Source organism: Plectropomus leopardus, chromosome 21 (assembly GCF_026936395.1).
Source record: "Plectropomus leopardus strain MGB_pleo_1.0 chromosome 21, ASM2693639v1, whole genome shotgun sequence".
In the NCBI taxonomy this organism is placed as follows: domain Eukaryota; kingdom Metazoa; phylum Chordata; class Actinopteri; order Perciformes; family Serranidae; genus Plectropomus; species Plectropomus leopardus.
In genome coordinates, this window is record NC_142196.1 from 9,261,430 (window position 1) to 9,279,729 (window position 18,300).

General features: G+C 38.3%; 1 protein-coding gene across 3 annotated transcripts in view; it reads left to right on the forward strand.

Moving 5' to 3' along the window:
• nsmaf (neutral sphingomyelinase (N-SMase) activation associated factor) overlaps window positions 1–18,300 on the forward strand; it is a 27,303-nt gene continuing 9,003 nt past the window's right edge. For all 3 annotated transcript variants that reach the window (XR_015775304.1, XR_015775305.1, XM_042510757.2), the window contains exons 1-30: window positions 1–153; window positions 3,147–3,233; window positions 3,993–4,071; window positions 4,642–4,703; window positions 5,007–5,043; window positions 5,149–5,199; window positions 5,729–5,800; window positions 5,971–6,018; window positions 6,211–6,263; window positions 6,811–6,940; window positions 7,027–7,098; window positions 7,203–7,311; window positions 8,195–8,371; window positions 8,626–8,705; window positions 9,970–10,060; window positions 10,400–10,463; window positions 10,760–10,811; window positions 11,345–11,465; window positions 12,190–12,321; window positions 12,402–12,444; window positions 12,545–12,711; window positions 13,054–13,165; window positions 13,591–13,649; window positions 14,600–14,667; window positions 14,756–14,823; window positions 14,907–15,030; window positions 15,254–15,337; window positions 16,324–16,474; window positions 17,151–17,253; window positions 17,466–17,575. Coding sequence is in view for 1 of the 3 variants with exons in the window: in XM_042510757.2 (XP_042366691.2) it covers window positions 116–153; window positions 3,147–3,233; window positions 3,993–4,071; window positions 4,642–4,703; window positions 5,007–5,043; window positions 5,149–5,199; window positions 5,729–5,800; window positions 5,971–6,018; window positions 6,211–6,263; window positions 6,811–6,940; window positions 7,027–7,098; window positions 7,203–7,311; window positions 8,195–8,371; window positions 8,626–8,705; window positions 9,970–10,060; window positions 10,400–10,463; window positions 10,760–10,811; window positions 11,345–11,465; window positions 12,190–12,321; window positions 12,402–12,444; window positions 12,545–12,711; window positions 13,054–13,165; window positions 13,591–13,649; window positions 14,600–14,667; window positions 14,756–14,823; window positions 14,907–15,030; window positions 15,254–15,337; window positions 16,324–16,474; window positions 17,151–17,253; window positions 17,466–17,575 (2,644 nt within the window). In the remaining 2 variants the exon portion in view is untranslated. The remainder of the gene's footprint in view (window positions 154–3,146; window positions 3,234–3,992; window positions 4,072–4,641; window positions 4,704–5,006; window positions 5,044–5,148; window positions 5,200–5,728; window positions 5,801–5,970; window positions 6,019–6,210; window positions 6,264–6,810; window positions 6,941–7,026; window positions 7,099–7,202; window positions 7,312–8,194; window positions 8,372–8,625; window positions 8,706–9,969; window positions 10,061–10,399; window positions 10,464–10,759; window positions 10,812–11,344; window positions 11,466–12,189; window positions 12,322–12,401; window positions 12,445–12,544; window positions 12,712–13,053; window positions 13,166–13,590; window positions 13,650–14,599; window positions 14,668–14,755; window positions 14,824–14,906; window positions 15,031–15,253; window positions 15,338–16,323; window positions 16,475–17,150; window positions 17,254–17,465; window positions 17,576–18,300) is intronic.

Genomic DNA, 18,300 nt, shown 5'->3' on the forward strand with positions numbered 1-18,300 from the left:
GATCGTTTGTCTCAGGTTGTGTCACGTGGTGTCCAGCAAGTTTCCGTGTTTACAGAGATGTGATCAGAGACTGTGGCAGGTCGGTGTTGAGTTTCCAGAAGGATGGTGTGCAGTCATGGCTTTTTTAAAGACGCAAGAACGAACTAAAGAAAGGTTTGTGCTGCTTCTCCTGTTGTTAACACGTTGTGTCAGACATCGCGGAGGTCAGTGTGTGGCTTTAGTCTGCGTGTGTCTTTCTCTACTGTAGCTGAATGCCATTATAGCGTCAGACTGGGCCACTCAGCTAATGAGAGCTTCGCTGTCAGCGGAGTGATGCACTCTTGTTATTAGTGGCCTCGGAGAGGAGCAGGAATTTACAGTCTGCGTCTGTGCTGTTGATAAATATGAGGTGGAGTCTGTTCACCGTAAACCGAAAGTCGAATGTCTTTGTCATTTGAAAAATCAAACCTACTGTAAATCCTGATGTCACTTTCGATAACCTTAAAGAAAAGCCTCACGCGGCCATTTTTGACCTGACACGAGCAACATAGTTATATGAGTATATCCACAATGCTAATGTATCGACTGGAGTGCATCAGGGACCATATAGCGGACATTATGAGCAAATGGGGAAAAAAGTAGAGCCCTATAGAATGACTCCTTGGTGAGTTAAATATGTTCCATATTTACCACAAGGACGATCTCTTAAAAGCTTTGAAATGATGGTTTACAGAGCAGTGGTTAAATTGTTTACTGTCTTTAGGGAGTGTTGTCATCTGTTTGAGTGGAGGGGTGGCGCACAACAGGGGGAGGCACCTCAAATATTTTTTTTAAGCACTGGGGAAGGAAATACGGTTTTTGATTTTGCTTTAGGGACATTTAATTCTAAATTTGTGTGTTTTGAATTTATTTTAAATATCCTCAGAACCATCAGTTTGACAGGCATGTCAGTTTGAAAGGTGTTTGTTTTGTTCATTAAAAATGTCCAAAATCTCCAAATCCAAAAAAAGACTTTTTAATTCCTCGTATTTTGCACACAACTAGGTGAATTTGCCCCACCATGATCCACTTATGATGCACTTTATCCTTGGAGTCCTTTTCTTGATCCTCTGCCCTCTGATTTTTAGTTATAGGTTTTAGTCCTTTAGTGTTTTCTAGGCTTGTGTTTTTTTTATCTGTAGTTTTAACATGATTTTATCGTCTTGTTGTGTTATTCATTTTACTGTGAACAGCTTGGCCCTTTAATTTCCTTCAGGATTCCTTAAATTAATCTAATCTCATGTAAAACATTTATCATAGCCGAAAACGTTGAGATATGGTTATAGAGTGCCCCAGGCCGATGCAGAAGTTGGCTTCATCCCGGTTCTCTCATCAAAAAGGCTATGGGATTTTTCCATTGGATTTTAAATCATTCATTAAAATAATCTCTGTGGTAAACAAACATTTATGATACTTATATATTTTGTTCAGCAAGATAATCTTCACAAATGGACACCACTTTTTGCATTTTTGTAGTCGAAATGCAATCGCCAGAAGTGAAAAAGTCTATTGTTAGACTATAAACAAACCACGCCGCAGTCGCATGATTTTACGTTGCCTCATTAAGGCTGTGAAACCGTGTTCGGCATAGCACGATGTGTAGTCTCATGTAGCCACTTGTTTTTTAAAGACTCATAAAAGCTTCTAAGTTTGCGAGCGGGGTTTTTAATTATGTATTTTATGTTGTAGAACAGAGGTGCTTAATTGCTAATGCATTTTAAGCTTTTGGACTCAACAAAAATAAAGCCACACCCCAGCTACCTCCCTCATCTGATAAATAAAGAACAGTCCCTTAATATCTTCAGTGTACAGGGCTGCATATGGAATGATTTTAGGCCTGGATTACACTGTTTTTTCTTCTTTTTTTTTTTTTTTTGAATTAGCTACCACAGGTTAAAACAAGTAAACATGGAAATAATGTCTCCTTTGTGATGTCACAGTTTTCATGTGAATTTTCTCTCCTGATACTGATTCTGTTACCTCCTTTCAATCTGACACCAGTACTCTCTTTTAAGCAAATTTCAAATCTGTTCACCTCATTGCCTGGAGCTCATTAGGTCTTTTTTTATTATTATTATTGAGGTCACATGAGATCAGGGATTGCTGTGGCACTGAATGAACAAAAGTGTTAGTAAAAACACTGACTTTTATCGTGACATTGACAAAAAATGTAAAACTACAGCATTTATCGAACTGTGTCTTACTCTCATTGTGACCATTTTGACTGATGGGTCACACTCACTTTCCCTAAAACTCTAGTACAATTTCTCCATTTAGTGTACTGGATATTTATCATGTGAATACAAGTTTTACTATAAAATATGAGCCAGAGTGGAAGATGTACTAAAAACTGTAAATTTAGTGATATCCATGCACTTTTGGTCTTGACCCTTGACTGGTCTTAAGATAAAATCCAGAGTCCCCCTTATCTAAGACCGAGACAAGAGCAAGTAAAAATGCAAAGCAAATGCAATGAGACAAGACCGTTATCTTTAAAAAATGTTCTTGAGACTAAAATCAATCTCAATTACTGCAACACTGGTTTATAGTTTCTGGAGAGACTCCCAGCAAGATCCAAAGGTGAATATAGTTATTTAAGAAAAGTGAGCTGTCACACACTTAAAAACCCCAATTACTGTTGAGCAGAAATGTGGTTAAAACAAAAAAGTATTACTAGAAGGCAGAAATATTTCATACATGAGATGGCTGCAGCACAGGCAACAACTGGGGAAGTGATCCTGAAATAACTCTAAATTCCTCATACATTGTCGGCATCCTGCAGCCTAAAAATCAGGGTTTTTTTTTGACATTATTGATTTTTCTGTTGACTTTGATCTTGGCAAGATGAAAAAAGTTTGTTTGAATAAATAATAACTTACAATTTGTGGGGTTTTTTCCCCAACTGATCATTAATGAAAATATAGGCCAGTTTTAAAGCTGTATATGCCATATTATTGATGGAAGCAAAATTTGTGGTCTCAAATACTTGACAAATTTACTCTCCCAACATTGGCAGAACCGTAAAAAAAAAATCAAAACTGATGCAGCAGAATCAGAGATATCATCTTTTGTTATTCTGTGCATTCCTTTTTTTTTTGTTAAACTCCTCTATTGCTGTTTTTCCCCAGGTTTTCTCTCCTGTTGCTGGACTTGGAGGAATATTACTTCGAGCAGCACACTGCATATCATGTGACAACAAACTCAAAAAAGGAGAGGTAATGGTATATAAATGTGGTTTCTTTGTCACCTTTCAGCACAGTTTCACCAGTTTTCGTTATTCAACCTTCTGATCTCATGCCAAAGCCAAAATAATGTGCAAAACCCCAAAAAAGCTGTGATACTTGTAGCACTTCTGTTATACTTATCAGGTGTTTGCAGGTACTGATAATCAGTCAAAGCCTTTAAAGCCTGAGGCAGTTGTGTTAGCCTGTAAGGAGCAGCTGTTCAAACACCATTTTATCCTGCTGTAAAGGTTTGAGCAAACTAAGAAAAAATAAGTCTCTCAGAACAAGATTATTCAGACCATTTAGTTTTATTGTCATATCAGAGCGAGCAGAAAATGTGTCCGATAAGGAGAAGTGACAGATTTATGCCTAAAGATGTGTTTTCAAATGTGTCACGTGAGCCAAACAGTGGCAATCAGCATCTCCCGCCTCTTTATTTTGTGTCATTAGTGTAATTTTTCAGTCTTTACCAGTCGGCTCGTTGTATTTTACACTGTTTGCTATAAATGTCAGATTAGCCAAGAAACCTGCTGGATTGGTTCACAGTGCAAAACAAGACGATGCAAAACCTTAAAATCTTTAAACTGAATTCATTCTGGCTCATGAGAAACAAACATTAACAATTAAAAATGTAAATAGCATTTCGTTTTGGCTATTTATCCAGAAGAACTGTTTATAATTCCTTGTAATGTGTCCAGTTATACTTGTATTATTCTATATTGCAGCTGACGTTCACTTTTATCCTTCCAGAAAAGTCAGAGGCTCATTCAAGGTCTGCTCCAGATCTGTCATATTTGATCCAGAGGATCTTGAAGAGCCAATTTTAAAGGTTTGTTACAAAATATTTTGATGTATAGTGTGTGTTTTTTAACTCTTGCCACCAGTTTTTTTTTTTTTTCAAAACAGGAAAGGAAGTATAGAAATGATGAAAATTGTCATCAATAAGAAATAGTAAACCATTTCTTAAAAAGCCGAAGATCTGAGTACTAACAGTATATTTGCAGTTTGAAAAAAGTAAAAAATACAATCAAACTATATATATATGTATATTAGAACCAACATAGCATTTTATTGTAGGTGATATGGAGAAAATCAAATATTCTAATATTTTCGACTATATACCCTGATAGCGATATTGCTACGATGCTGGTTGATTATTGGTGTTTCCACAAACTATTTACACAATGAGTTTTTTGATAACTAATCAAACAGTAATGTAAGTAAAATCTATGGCGATGTTGAGTCTCATACCATAATATTGATTTATTATCAGCATATTCCTCAGTCCTATTCTATAATGCAAGTTTGCATGGCTGTTATTATGTACAATGGGTTTCTGTTTTACACACGATATAGTAACCAGGTCTCTGTAAATGATTATGTGATGCTGTTTCTGCAGATTCCTCTTCGAGACTGTAAGAAGATTGAATTTGTCGAGAAAGAGAACAACCCCTTCAACGAGTGAGCGCGGTTTCCTCTCCAGCACATTCAGTTCACACGCTGTTGTTTACTCAGTCTGTCAAACTGGTCCGGTAACTTTAAAATGGCACACTAATGTTAACTTAACCAAGACACCAATTTTGAAACCGACATCTCCAAATGATTGAGCATATTGTGTCTTATCATTAAAAACTAATTGTGATACTGCTTTTCAGATGACGTAAGCTGGTAGTTCAATTCAATTTTACTGTTTAATTTTGGAATTTGTTTTACTTTCCATTTAAATCTTATAAATTGATTGCTTTTTCGGTGTTTTCCTCATAGGCCGAGACCATCTACCATCTCTATTACATGTGTACAGGTGAGTCATCATTCAGCAACAATTTTTTTGTAATTTTATTTTAGTTACCAGTCTTTATGGCTTTTTAAAGTAAAAACCCAAATTTCACTTTCACTTTAATTTCAGGTTATCTACATCAAAGAGAACAGTGTCATAGCACCTTACAGGAATGAAAGGGTGAGTCAGCTGAAGCTCGGCAGGGCTCTCCTCTGAAGTTTATATGCCAGGAGCTGTTTGCTTAGACTTGACTGTGCTCTTTATCTGTTTGTTTGTAGGATGAAAATCTGTTCATGCAAATCTGCAGTGTATCATGGTCTAGTCCTTTTTAAAAAAAAAAAAAAAAAGTTCTATGCTTGCAAAAATGTGGAGGGTAAAGGTCCTGTCGGGTCTAAATAGCGTGTGAAATGCAATTAGTCACACTTGACTTATCACAGCCTCGAATACAATGTGGATTTCAGCTATTTGGAGACTTTTCTGCAGTATTTTCCAGGCATCATAATTGGCTACATGCCTTGTTGTCATGCTAATGCTCACACTAAAACTCAAAATTTTAGCCATTAAAAAATGAATATATCCAAAGACTTATTTGAAGCCACATATTTAACAACAAAAAATGAGTTTAGAAATAGTTGTGAATAGAAAAAGGCTCTGAGATTTGCTCATTTATTCAACTGAAACACTTAAACTTCTCTCATCACCGTGACAGGGGTCTAAGAAGGTGACTTTTCAGCTGGAAGGTTGGAGTAAAACAGAAGATGTTGTTCAAACATTACTACAGGTATGTAGCTACTCCCAAGCAATAATGGCTGCAGAACTGGGAGGTTAAATTATTTTGATAAACTGCTGTTAGATTGTTCTTGACTCAGGGATGCATGCAATTTTATATTTGTCGTTCTGATAGGCGTCAGTGTTGCTCTGCTCATTTTTTTAATCTTGTGAATTTTGCAGCTCCACAGGGCGTCCTGTCTGGAGAAGCTTGGAGACCAAACTGCAATGGTGAGTCAACCAGTGCTCAAAAGTTCAAACAAAGTGATGAAACTATGAAAAACAAAAGCATGAATGATTCATTCTGCTTCTTGTACTGTATTCAACTTAATCTTACTTCCTTCAGAGCATGATTAGTGTTATTTGGTAGTAACTATCATATAGTCATCCCTGCATAACACATATATTTTTGTGTATTTCTAGATTGCAGCCAATTTACAATCACGACTGGCGAGATCATCTTTTGACAAAAACTGGTATGTTGACCACAAACTGAAGTGCTTTGATTTCAGTGTTTTTTTTACATCCGCGCCAACTATAGCTGAGGCCAGAGCATTATGTTGTGGCCTTGTCCATCCATCCCATTCTGGATGCTATATGACAAAATTTAACACAAATGTCTAATAGGATAAAATGATAAAGTGATGATGACATTTTATATCCAAAAGGTCGACTTCACTGTGACTTTGTAATATTCTGCAAAAAACAAAAACCTTTCTGGCAATTACTCAACGTCATGTCTCAGGAACATAAGGGGAGACATTTGGTCAGATACTGAATTGGTGATACTAATCTTTCTGTGCTGCCGGGTTGAAGATGTGTGTGTGTGTGTGTGAAGCATCCCTGTTTTCACAGAGATAGTCATGAATTGTAAGTGAAAGTTCAGTGGTTTGTGGTAGCATACAGCTGTGAGGCCATAATTCTAGTTTAATGTAATATAATGATTAAAGCATTGTTGTAGTATTAATAGTTTCCGTAGGAGTATGCAGCTAAATGAGACAATATTGGAAATCTGATGTAAAGCTTTCAGAGCGTCGCTGAGAAGCCTCACATGGAGTGTGCGGTGGAGATGGTCACGCCTTTGGTGTCCAATCCCGGCCACATCTGCATAACAGATGAAAGCCTCTACTTCCAGCCTCTCAATGGATATCCGGTGAGCAGCCACATCTGAATAGACATGCTGAGTTCTGTTATTGAGCTGTGGCAATGGCATCACATTTGTATGGCTTGTCATTTCAGGAACAGGTGATTCAAATCAAACTCCACAGAGTCAGGAGAATCTACAAAAGACGGCATGGACTCAAACCTCTGGTGGGGTACCAATAACCATAGCAAGTCAAGACATAAAAATGTGTTCAATAAGGATTTAATCATTTTAAATCTTCATGTTTGCATGCATCTCACTAATCATCTAGGGTCTTGAGGTGTTCTGTACAGAGAACGATTTCTGCTCTGACATCTACTTGAAGTTTTACAACACGGCTGACAGGGATGAAATCTACTACTACATCGCTACTTTCCTGGGTGAGAAAAGTCAAAGCCACAAGGGAGTCTGTTAAAGACAATCTTGAATTTCTAAACAGTCTTGTGTCTTAGAAACAAGAAGGTCAGCAGTACTGAAGATAGTCTTATGCATGTAAGTTAGGTACTTGGTGTGCTGCTTTTCTTACTTTACTTTAGTCTTCCAATATGAACGTTTTTATGCCTCAGCGGCAGCATTAGCCATAGCCGGAAGCATCATGATTCTGGTGAACTCAGTATCTTAACAGTTCCTTTAAATTTTGGCACAAATGTCCAGTTGGACTCAACGGTGAACAGATTAGATTTTGGTGGTCACAGGTCAAAGTTCAGGGTCACTGTGACCTCATCTGTCTCATTCTCAAGAACACCTTGAGGGAATTTCTTCAGATTTTGTACAGACATTCACTCTGACTCAATGATGAACTGATTAAAATTTTGTGATCAAAGGCCAAGGTCACTGTGACCTTGCGTCTGTCTCATTCTCATGAATGCCATATCTCAAGAAGGCCTTGAGGAAGTTTCATCAAAGTGGGCTCAAACATGCACTTGCACATAAGGATGAATTGGTTAGAATTTGGTCGTCAAAGGTCAAGGTCCCTTTGCAAGGACATACAACAGCATGATGGCAATTCTAGTTTGGTGATGGAATATGTTTTTTATTTTAACCCTTTTGGTCTTCAAAAGGTGACAGAAAAACTGTCCAACATAATGCAAATATACAGCAAAGTAATCAGGCTTTCGGAAGTGTTTTACACTCCCTTGATGGCCTACATGAGTATGAGACGTCAGCACTGATCCAAAATATTAGCAATATTTTCAACCATTATTGTTGAAACCTCGTAAACATGACTTACTTAAACCTGCTGTTTTTCTGTTTCTTGCTCAGAGAACCACATGACGGAGCACACAGCGGAGAGCTACATGCTGCAGTGGCAGCGCGGCCAAATGAGCAACTACCAGTACCTTCTTCACCTCAACAACCTGGCTGACCGCAGCTGCAACGACCTCTCCCAGTATCCTGTCTTCCCCTGGGTCATCGCTGACTACACAAGCGCACAGTTGGGTAGGTCGATACCAAAGATTAATTCACATAACATGTTACTACGGAAGACCAAGGTGGTCAGGATCAGTACCCATCCTGTTTCTGGGATGCAGTTACAGGTCTCATAACTGCTCTTATGTGTTTGATGCGTTTGGCATTGCTTCTTGTGTGACTTATGGGTTAAATTTAACAACTGGAGCAGTAGTTTTTTGATTCTCACTACAATTGCTCATATTTAAAATGCATCAGTAGCTTATTGTCCTTATATTCCCCAGATATGACCAATGCTGCCACATTCAGGGACCTGAGCAAACCTGTGGGAGCCCTAAACAAAGAGCGACTAGACCGACTGCTGGTGAGACTTTGCTGCTTCTGTTTTTGTTTTGTTTTTTAGATGTAGCTCAGTGACTAAGTCTGTTGATCTTATTCAGAGCATTAATATAGCAGCAAAACACTATTTGCTTTGCAAAGATATGGTGTCCTGAACAGAGAATAAGAACACGCTCCCTCATCGTGTGTTGTAATCTGAGAAGCACAGTCCTTGTTGTTGTAGACTGTGCGGCTGCTCGTGCTTGTTAGTGTATGTGAGTCTTTGTGAGTGTTTCCTACTGGCTGACTAATTGTTGCAACTCTGCACAGCAGTAACAGACAATGACGCAGTGTTAGCATTATTTATGGTGTTAGCACCGTTAGCTACAAGCCACACCTCCATGTTGACAACTTTATGCAGACAATCCCAGTCACGTCTCATACAGCTTCTTTAGAAGAGCAAACATATCTGCATTTTAAAAAAAAACTATTCGACTAAAAATGCCCAAATGTCTAAAAATGACCAATGTTACATATATTGGTGAGTAGTGTAATTTATTATCCAATTTTTCACAACAATGTTAAAACCCAGAGAAATCATTTGGTTGCCTGTCAATGGAATCGTATCTTCTTTAACCCCTGCAGTTGCTCTAACTTGCGGGGAAACGCCAGATAATACGTCAGAGTATGTTTCATCTTTCAACATGCTTATAATGTAATAATGTAGGAGGGGGATTGTAATGCACTTCCTTGTGGCAATCAAAGCAAGATCAAGATTGCAACATGTATATCTAAACTTAACAGAATTCCAAAATCTTCAACAGATTACAAAACCAAAGCATATAATAGAAGTTACGCTTTTGATTGTTTTGACCATGGATAATGGTGCTGGGCTATCCCATGACTGAGTTTGCCAGATAACATTAGCTACAGTAGCTATGTGGGTAATTTAGCAAATTAGCACAATTAACACAAATAAACATGACTAAACGTAATGTGGAAAAACATTTATACATTTGTCTGTAAACATGATATCTTCCGAGTGTCATCAGGGATTTTTTTTTACCATCAATGGTGGTTGATTAACGAAGACAACAACTCCCATGATCCCGCGCTACCTTACAATGTCATCAAAGTCCACCTTTTCTTAATGTTTTGATTGATTTGAGTCCCCTTTTGGCAAAAAAATACATACTGTATGTTTTAACTTTAAAACCTTTTTTATAATGGATGTATATGCACTGGAGTGTTTGCTACATGTTGTTTCTGTACTGTGACTACCAGTAACACAGAGATTGTCATGTTCATAGGCTCGCTATCGAGGCATGCCTGAACCTCGCTTCATGTATGGCAGTCACTACTCATCTCCAGGCTACGTCCTCTTCTACCTGGTCAGAGTCGGTACGTCACACACTTCATCATAAAACCGAGAGCATGCATGTAAGCACAGCACACACAGCCGTATTCAGTGTGTTTATGCACCAGCCAACCTCAAAAACCTTTTAGCCTTTCTAGGCTTTTCTTCTTTATTTGTTTTTTTGTTTAATTTGTAGAGCACCTTTCCCAACAGCTGGTAATATCTTTTACTGCAGCAAGCTAGAGACTAATTACACAAATGAGGGATCAGGTAGTTTCTATTGCAAATTTATTCTGGGTCTTAGAGTCTGTTGATATAGTGTTCAACTTTTCTTCTAGTGAAAAATTAAGCTAATATTTTGATTACTGTGCTCTCCACTGCAGCTCCAGAGCACATGCTTTGTCTCCAGAATGGCCGCTATGACCACGCAGATCGCATGTTTAATAGGTACATTATTTCTGTCATTTCAAATGTACAAAAAAGTCTTATACTGGATAATTGTCATCATTAGACATGTGTTTAATATCTGTTCTGTTCTCTTATTTTTACTGTGACTGAGTCATTTGATAAACCATAAATTGTAGGATATCAACAAGTTTGTGAATATTATGGGGAGATTGATATATGAAAAAATGTTACTCTATTCTGTGAATTCTTATTTTTGCGTAAAGGACTTATTAAATTATTATATTTTGTATTATGATGCATATTTGTATTTACTGCTCTGTGTTGATTTCTTACAGCATAGCTGATACATGGAAAAACTGCTTGGAGGGAGCAACAGACTTTAAAGAGGTAAAATATGACCCAACATTGTATTATGTCAGTGAGACACTACTGCCATATTTACAAAATATTTTCCTAGAAGTGCGCTGTCAGTGCAGCCAAATCAGTTTTTTTTTCACTTACATCAACATGACAATAGGTGTAAAATGATCCATTTATCTATTCTTGCCTGTTACATTTTAATTGTGAAAATGACTGTGAAAATAGACCTTGTGTGCAATTTATTTAGGATTCCCGGCATGCTGATGATGACTGAGAAGCAAATATTTGCTGTTGTTTCTATAGGAGGAGGACTTAGTGGCAAGTCAGGACAGAAAGTGAAAACCTGTTTGAGAATTTCAACCCAGAGAATAATAAAACCATAATTAATCAGTTCAGTGGTTGACTCGCTGTTTCCACAGAGCTCTTTTTGAGGTGCCAGAATATGCATTTACTGTAACTCCATTGCAAAGCAGTATTTGAAGTGTTTTGATGTGTTTTTGTGTCGAAGATCCTGTTTCATGATATGTCTGCTTTGTATAAATGTCTTTCTCATTATGCAGCTGATTCCAGAGTTTTATGGGAACGACTGCAGCTTCCTGGAAAACAAACTGAATCTTGGTTTGGGCAGAAGGCAGAACGGAAGTTTAGTCGGAGATGTTGTTCTCCCACAGTGGGCCTCAGGTAACTTTCAGATCCTGGTATGCATTCATAGACTCTACAAAAGAAATGGACGTAGCCACTATGATGTCACCTATTGGTAATTGGAACACAATCTTAAAGCCTTGAGTTTGGCATTTTGGCCATCGCCATCTTGGTTTATCTGGAGCCAGAGCTGACCATATTTGGAAGAGAGGGTAATGCGCGCTAGCTAGGCTGGTTAGTAAGGTGCATCCATAATCCATGTTAACTATGTTATTAATCAGGATGCTGTTTTAGGCTTGTGGCTTAAAGCTAAAACCTGAATCGAAAATGAGCAAGTCTTTAGACCATCTATTTGACTTGTCAGTAACAGCCATGCCTTACATACATACACTGCTTTATCGTTTATTTTACTCTAAATGGGATCATCATCTTCAAAAAGAGCACCATGCTGTATTAAAAAAAGAGGACTTGTGATAACGTATTTAGTAAAATGTTAACAGGGGTAACAAATTAAGTGAGATGTGGGGTCATGTCTTAGAGACTTCTATTCAATCTGACCTCTTTTTGTAATAAGTGGAGTCACCCCCTGCTGGCCATTAGAAAGAATGCAGGTTCAGGGCCCTTCCACTTTGGCTTCACTTTTCAGACCCGGAGGGTCCGTCCCCTTCTTTTATTCAATCTATGTATACATGTAAACTCTGTGCTACCCAGGTGTCATATTCTCTCCTTAACATTTACCGTTTCCCGTTTGTCACGACTCCAGATGCCAATGATTTTCTTCAGAAGCACAGAACAGCTCTTGAGAGTCAGTATGTGTCCGAGCACCTTCATGAGTGGATTGACCTGGTGTTTGGCTTCAAACAGAGAGGCAGTGAAGCTGTCGCAGCCCACAACGGTAAAATAACCTGCCCCTGTTTTCAGCATCAAACCCAACAAAAACGGACAAAAACTCATATTCATCTTATTGCCTTTCAGTGTTTCACCCACTGACCTACGAAGGAGGCATCGACTGTGATAGGTATAACCAACAAATTATAAACAAACTCACAAATTCTAATCAAAGATATTTTATATTTTAACATTTCATCATGGGGCTAACTTTCCATTTCTCTGAGAAGCATCGAGGACCCTGACCAGAGAATCGCCATGCTGACACAGATCCTGGAGTTCGGCCAGACGCCCAAACAGCTGTTCACCACCCCTCACCCTCAGAGGATCACACCCAGGTTTCATAACATTACTCGAAGCCTCAGCAGCAACTCGCCAGTCAGTGAACTGTCTCCAGGTAAAGTTGCAGAAACACACAAACACAGTTTGTCACGTTATAATAATAGTAAACTGACTAATGGTGCTGATGATGATTCATACCTCCAAGTGGATTTTTCTGTGAAAAACGCAGCACTCGCTACCTCTTCTTCAGAATGTGGGCTCGATTAACAGAAAAAAAGTGTGTCCAATCGTAAAATGACCTAAATTAATAAGAAATAAAATAATGTATTTATTTTCCGTATTTAATTGCATATTACTAAATTGGCATTAGCAGCATTTACCATCATCTAACACATAAAAATAATATTTTTGTCCTCCATATGTCCCTGCTGCAGTCATCTGTTTTTTTTTTATGCAGCCTCTCAGAGTGAGGACTCGTCTTTTGAGGACCTGACTGAGGAGAGCAGGAAGTTGGCCTGGGCAAACATGGGAAATCTGAAACCCATCTCAAGCCACAAGATCCATAAAGAGTAAGTCAGGAGGCAGCCAAATGGCTGCAGTAATGACAAAGTACGGATATAATTGCCATGCTAGTCCACTTACAGCTAAAATGAAAGCTCTGTTTCAAATGTGAGGAAGTGTGTGCAAAGCTAGAACGCAGCAGGCAGCTGCAGGAAAGAAAATAGTGATTTATTAAAACATATTGTGAGGACATTTGAAGAGGGGGCAGCTTAGGACAGATTGCAGCTGTCAAACTACTTCCTTTACTTTAGATTTTTAGTCTCAATAGAGCACTTAGTCCACTTGCAACAGTGTTTTTGTCTGTTTTTTCCTTGCTAATTACAGTGTGACTGCTACATTAACCTAAGTACACCCTCCCCTCCATATTTGTCTTCTAGATATTTCTGCATGTGTTCTGTTTTTGTGTAACTTTATCTTTCTATTTGATGTGCAGGGCTGTGACAGGCATCGCTGTGAGTCGAGATGGAGCAGCTATTTTCTCCACATCCCAAGGTCTGGAAAATATCTTTACATCTCAAATCCGAGACAAATATTGATCACTTTAGAGCTGCAAAAAGGATCAAAAGACAGGCACTGACTTTGTTATGGAACTGTAGTGTAGTGCCACCTGAGATACCCTGGTCCATTACGGTAAAAGATTTCACACCAGTAACATTAACACTGCTTGTGTAACGTTAACATCAGTGCCATCATCACTAAGTGGAAAAGTATTTAACAGAGCAGTGTGTATTGACCAGCCTCAGAGTGACGACTGTCTCGTGTGTTTGGGTTTTTTGGTTTTGTAAAATGAGACACAAGGCGCACACTAAAAACAAACTTTTTGAGACTGGGCGCTGAATCCTCAAAGTAGATATTAATCAAGTAAAGATCAGGACAGCACTCTGATTATATTTTTTCGTGGTGGTAATAATAAAAATTATAATCAGAGTGCTGGACTGATTTTTTTTTAATGTTCCTGTTTTCCCCCTTATATTAGTTTAGTTTTAGTTGGGTTTTTTTTATTAAAAAATGTATTTATTTTTTTGTTTGTTTTTAGTTTCACTTATTTTATTTTATTTTTGTATTTGTAGACTTGAAGCTTTTTATTTATTTTGTTTTCTTTGTGTTTTATTTTATTTTTTTTTTATTTTTTATGAACCTTTTGAAATCTATTTTTATCCTTTTTGTTTTAGGAAAAAAATTCTTTTCATTTTTAATTTTTAGGATTTATTTATTTATTCATTCATTCTTTCTTTCTGCATTTTCCTCCAACCATTCTGGGGTTCCACTATTAGCATAATGGTGTGCAGTAATGTGCAGGTTTGAATATGTTTTCTCATCAGAAGTAGTAAGGTGCAGAACAGATGAACACATTGCAGATTGGTTCAAAACGCACTGATCAGAGTTCAGTTTGGTGTAGAATTGCCGTCTGTATTACTCAGCTATGTCACTCTTTATTCCAGACTCAACACTTAAAATGTTTTCCAAAGAGTTGAAGGACTTCCAGAGAAGCATGTCCTTCTCTAACATGGTATGTTGCTATATTTACTTTCCACTTCACCATCTATTTTATCATTGTAAACTCCCTCTGAACAATAAACTACTCTGCAATTTTTCAGGTGTTGTCATCATGTTTGATGCTGGCAGATGGTAAAACTGTGGTGTGTTCTTCCTGGGACAACAATGTGTATGTAAAGGATATATGGACATAATGATTTTCAGAATTAATTATTTGACTTCACACTGACTCACATGTTTCTCTTCCCTTAGTTATTTCTACTCCATCCCATACGGCAGGCGGCAGGACACACTGATGGGTCATGATGATGCTGTCAGTGAAATGTGTTGGTTTGATGACCAGCTGTACACAGCATCCTGGGATTCCACCGTCAAGGTAAAACTGAAGTTTAATGAGGTGATGCTATTCTATTATTAATTAAATGAAATTAATTAAATGAAATTAAATTATCTGGAATTTTGATTTTTAGAGCAGGGGAGGGTCTGTAAAAAAGCTAATAATACATGATGTCATTATTGCAGACAGATGTGGTGCATGTTCACGTTTTTATGTTTAATTGAGAGATGAAAAGTTACAGATGATACTGTATATTTCACAGGTGTGGCAGTGCGCTGCTGATAGCTCATCCAGTTACAAGAGATCCCAGTTTCAGTTACTGGCTGAGTTGGAACATGATGCTGGGGTGAGTGTGTGGAAGTAAATGTTGTATTTAAAGGTCCCATGTTGTATAAAGTTAGATTGCTGTATGTCTTTTAACACAGGGCAGGTATAGGTGCTGTATAAACACAGTGAAAGTATGAAAGCTCTCAGTCCACACAGAAGTTTAATAAGGAAGCACCAAAATATAAGCCGCACATTGGTATCAGCCGATATTCACAATGTTGACTGCCAGTGGCCCTTCTGCAAGTAAGATGGCATTCATTGATGGCAGTGCCCTATATTTAGTGTGGATACCTTTGTTTCCCTGGCACAAAGGGGTAAAAAAATAACAAACAAATAAACAATAAAAAATGCTGATATCGATGCATCCTTAAAATTTACACAGTGTGTATTCCAAAACTGTACCTTTAAATGCGCCGTCAAGACTTCTGTGGAGCTGTGATGTCACAGCAATACAGACCGTTTCAAACTTCACATAAACCGTCTGAATTGGTCCTTTTGAATTTCATGGAATCTTTTTCCGTTTGTGTGAGCAAAATTGGCAGACAGGAAATAAACATGAACCCAAACTTTTGCCTGGCAAAGCAATTCCAGTAAAACTGTCTGTAAAAATAGAAAGTGCTGTTACAGTCATTTATCTGGCTGCAATGACCGTGCAGATGTGGAGGACTGTGAAACACTGACCAATCAGATCAGACGGGGCTTTTTCATGATTGGGCCTTAAAGAGACAGGCACTAAAAGTGAATGCAGGTATGTTCAGGCAGACAGTATGAGAAAAAAATTGTTGTTTTTTTTTAACATTAAAGCATGTAAACATGTTCTAGCAGAAACCCATAATACAAATATGAACCTCAAAATGAGCATATTACGGGACCTTTAAAGTGTGACTTCAGTAACAGAGAAAATGTGGTAGTGTCCAAGTCTGAACACTGAAAAGTAGCAGCAGCATGTAAAAATATATACCTGTTTCCCCTCTGTAACGTCACCTCTCTTACATCCATGTACAGGTGAACGCCATCGGTCTGAATCAAGCGGGGACTCTGCTGGTGTCTGGCTGTAAAGATGGGACCATCACCATCTGGGACACCAGCAGTTACGGGACACTGCAGCAGATCCACTGCCACACTGGAACCATCCACCACGTGGCCTTTAGCCCAGGTATGTGTCAAAGCAGCCACTGTTATACTTTTAGTACTGTTGTGTTTATTAGCACAGAGTTTGAAGTTCAGAAAAACTTTCCGAGAATGACTTTATGTGACAAGCTTAAGTTTTATGTGTACACTATCTGCCCCCACAGAATAAGTGCTAGAGGTGAGTGGGCTTCTTAAATAGTTTATCAGAGCAGCCTCTCAGTCGGTGCAATATAAATTTTGCCTTTGAGGGTCAGAGCTGAGCACAGGAATTGATTCTGCCTTGCTGTTTGTTGTTTTGCACCTACAAACTAATTTTATTACACCGCACTGAAGTGGCCGGCAGCTGTTTTATTTGTGTTGCTGTGCAAGTCGTTGTGATCCTTACTGCAAAAGAGAGGGCTGCTCTGTTTTAAATGCCAGCATTACAGAGGTAGGCATCTCTGGCAGCACTCTTTGCTTCATTATACCTCATAGACTTTGTTGTCCTAGCAGTCAATAATGTATACCTTTGTCTCTAAGCCATATAAACACCTGGACATACAGCAGTATGCTAGTTTTTCTTTTTGTCTCATGATGTTTGTTTTCAAAGCTGAACCCGAGAAATTACATCACAACAATGGTCTGTGTGCGTTTTAAATATCTGAGTGACCTAAAAACGATGACTAAAGTGATGACTCTGATTTTTTTTTTTATATCCTCAGATAGCCGACACGTCCTCAGTGTCGGTGCCGACTTCTGCATGAAAGTTATTGACGTCCAGACGGGAATGCTGATCTCATCTGTGAAAGCTGAAGAGGAGCAGAGGTGAGGAAATAAAAAATGATTCACATTGCTGGCCGCCCCACAATAGTCCTGTGGTTAGCACTGTCACCTCAAGTTTGGGTTTGAATCTAAATTCTCTGGGTTCTCTGGCTTAATCCCACAGTCCAAAGACACGCAGGTTAGGTTAATTGGTGACTCTAAACTGTATGTACCTGTGAATGTGGATGTTTATATGAAAGTCTGTGTGTGTCCAGGTGTTTCTGCTGGGACGGGCACTCGGTGCTCTGTGGGGGACAGTCTGGAGACCTCCTGCTGTGGGACCTGCTCAGCAATACAGTCACCCAAAGGATCCCAGCACACTCAGGTGCAGCCCATCTTTCTTCATTCAACAACTCATGTGGTTAAACACTGATTTAACGGTTGTGTTTGTTTCTAATATTGAGTCACAACAACGTTACAACTTTTTAAAGTAGTAAACAGTAGGTAGTTCTTTTAGCAAATATGACAAACTGTTATTTTTTTTTAAACTGTTACTATATCCTGACAGTAGTACACAAGGAATGTGTGGAAAAATTACTGTCCTCTGCCTCCTGAATTGTGGTACTAATGTCATTTGCAAGAATCACAAAAACAACCAATTAGAGCCGAGGAGTCTCCAACACAGTTGTTAGTTATGTCAATATCTACTTGTGAACTGCAGTCAAACTGAAAAATGACTGGCATCAAATATGAATCCAGATTCTGTTACTGTATGACTTTTTCTTTTTTCTTTTTTTTTAAAAATTGTTTTCAGAAACATATTTTAGTGTACTGTTTGGCTGTAAAATGAGAAAGTTTGATCAAGCTGGTGGGCGGTGCTTCGTTTTAGTTCAACTGTGTTGGATATTGCAGCCAGGAGACAAACTACACGACATATGTTTTTGAAAACATCTGAGGCTGTGATGAAAAAACCTTGGTTCATACGAGCTGGACAGTGTGACTGCAGTTCACAAGTAATGATTGACATGACTGACTGTTGCATTACGGACTTATAGCTTTAATTAGTTGTTTTAATGATTCTTGCAAATGCCATTAGGAGCACTATGAGGA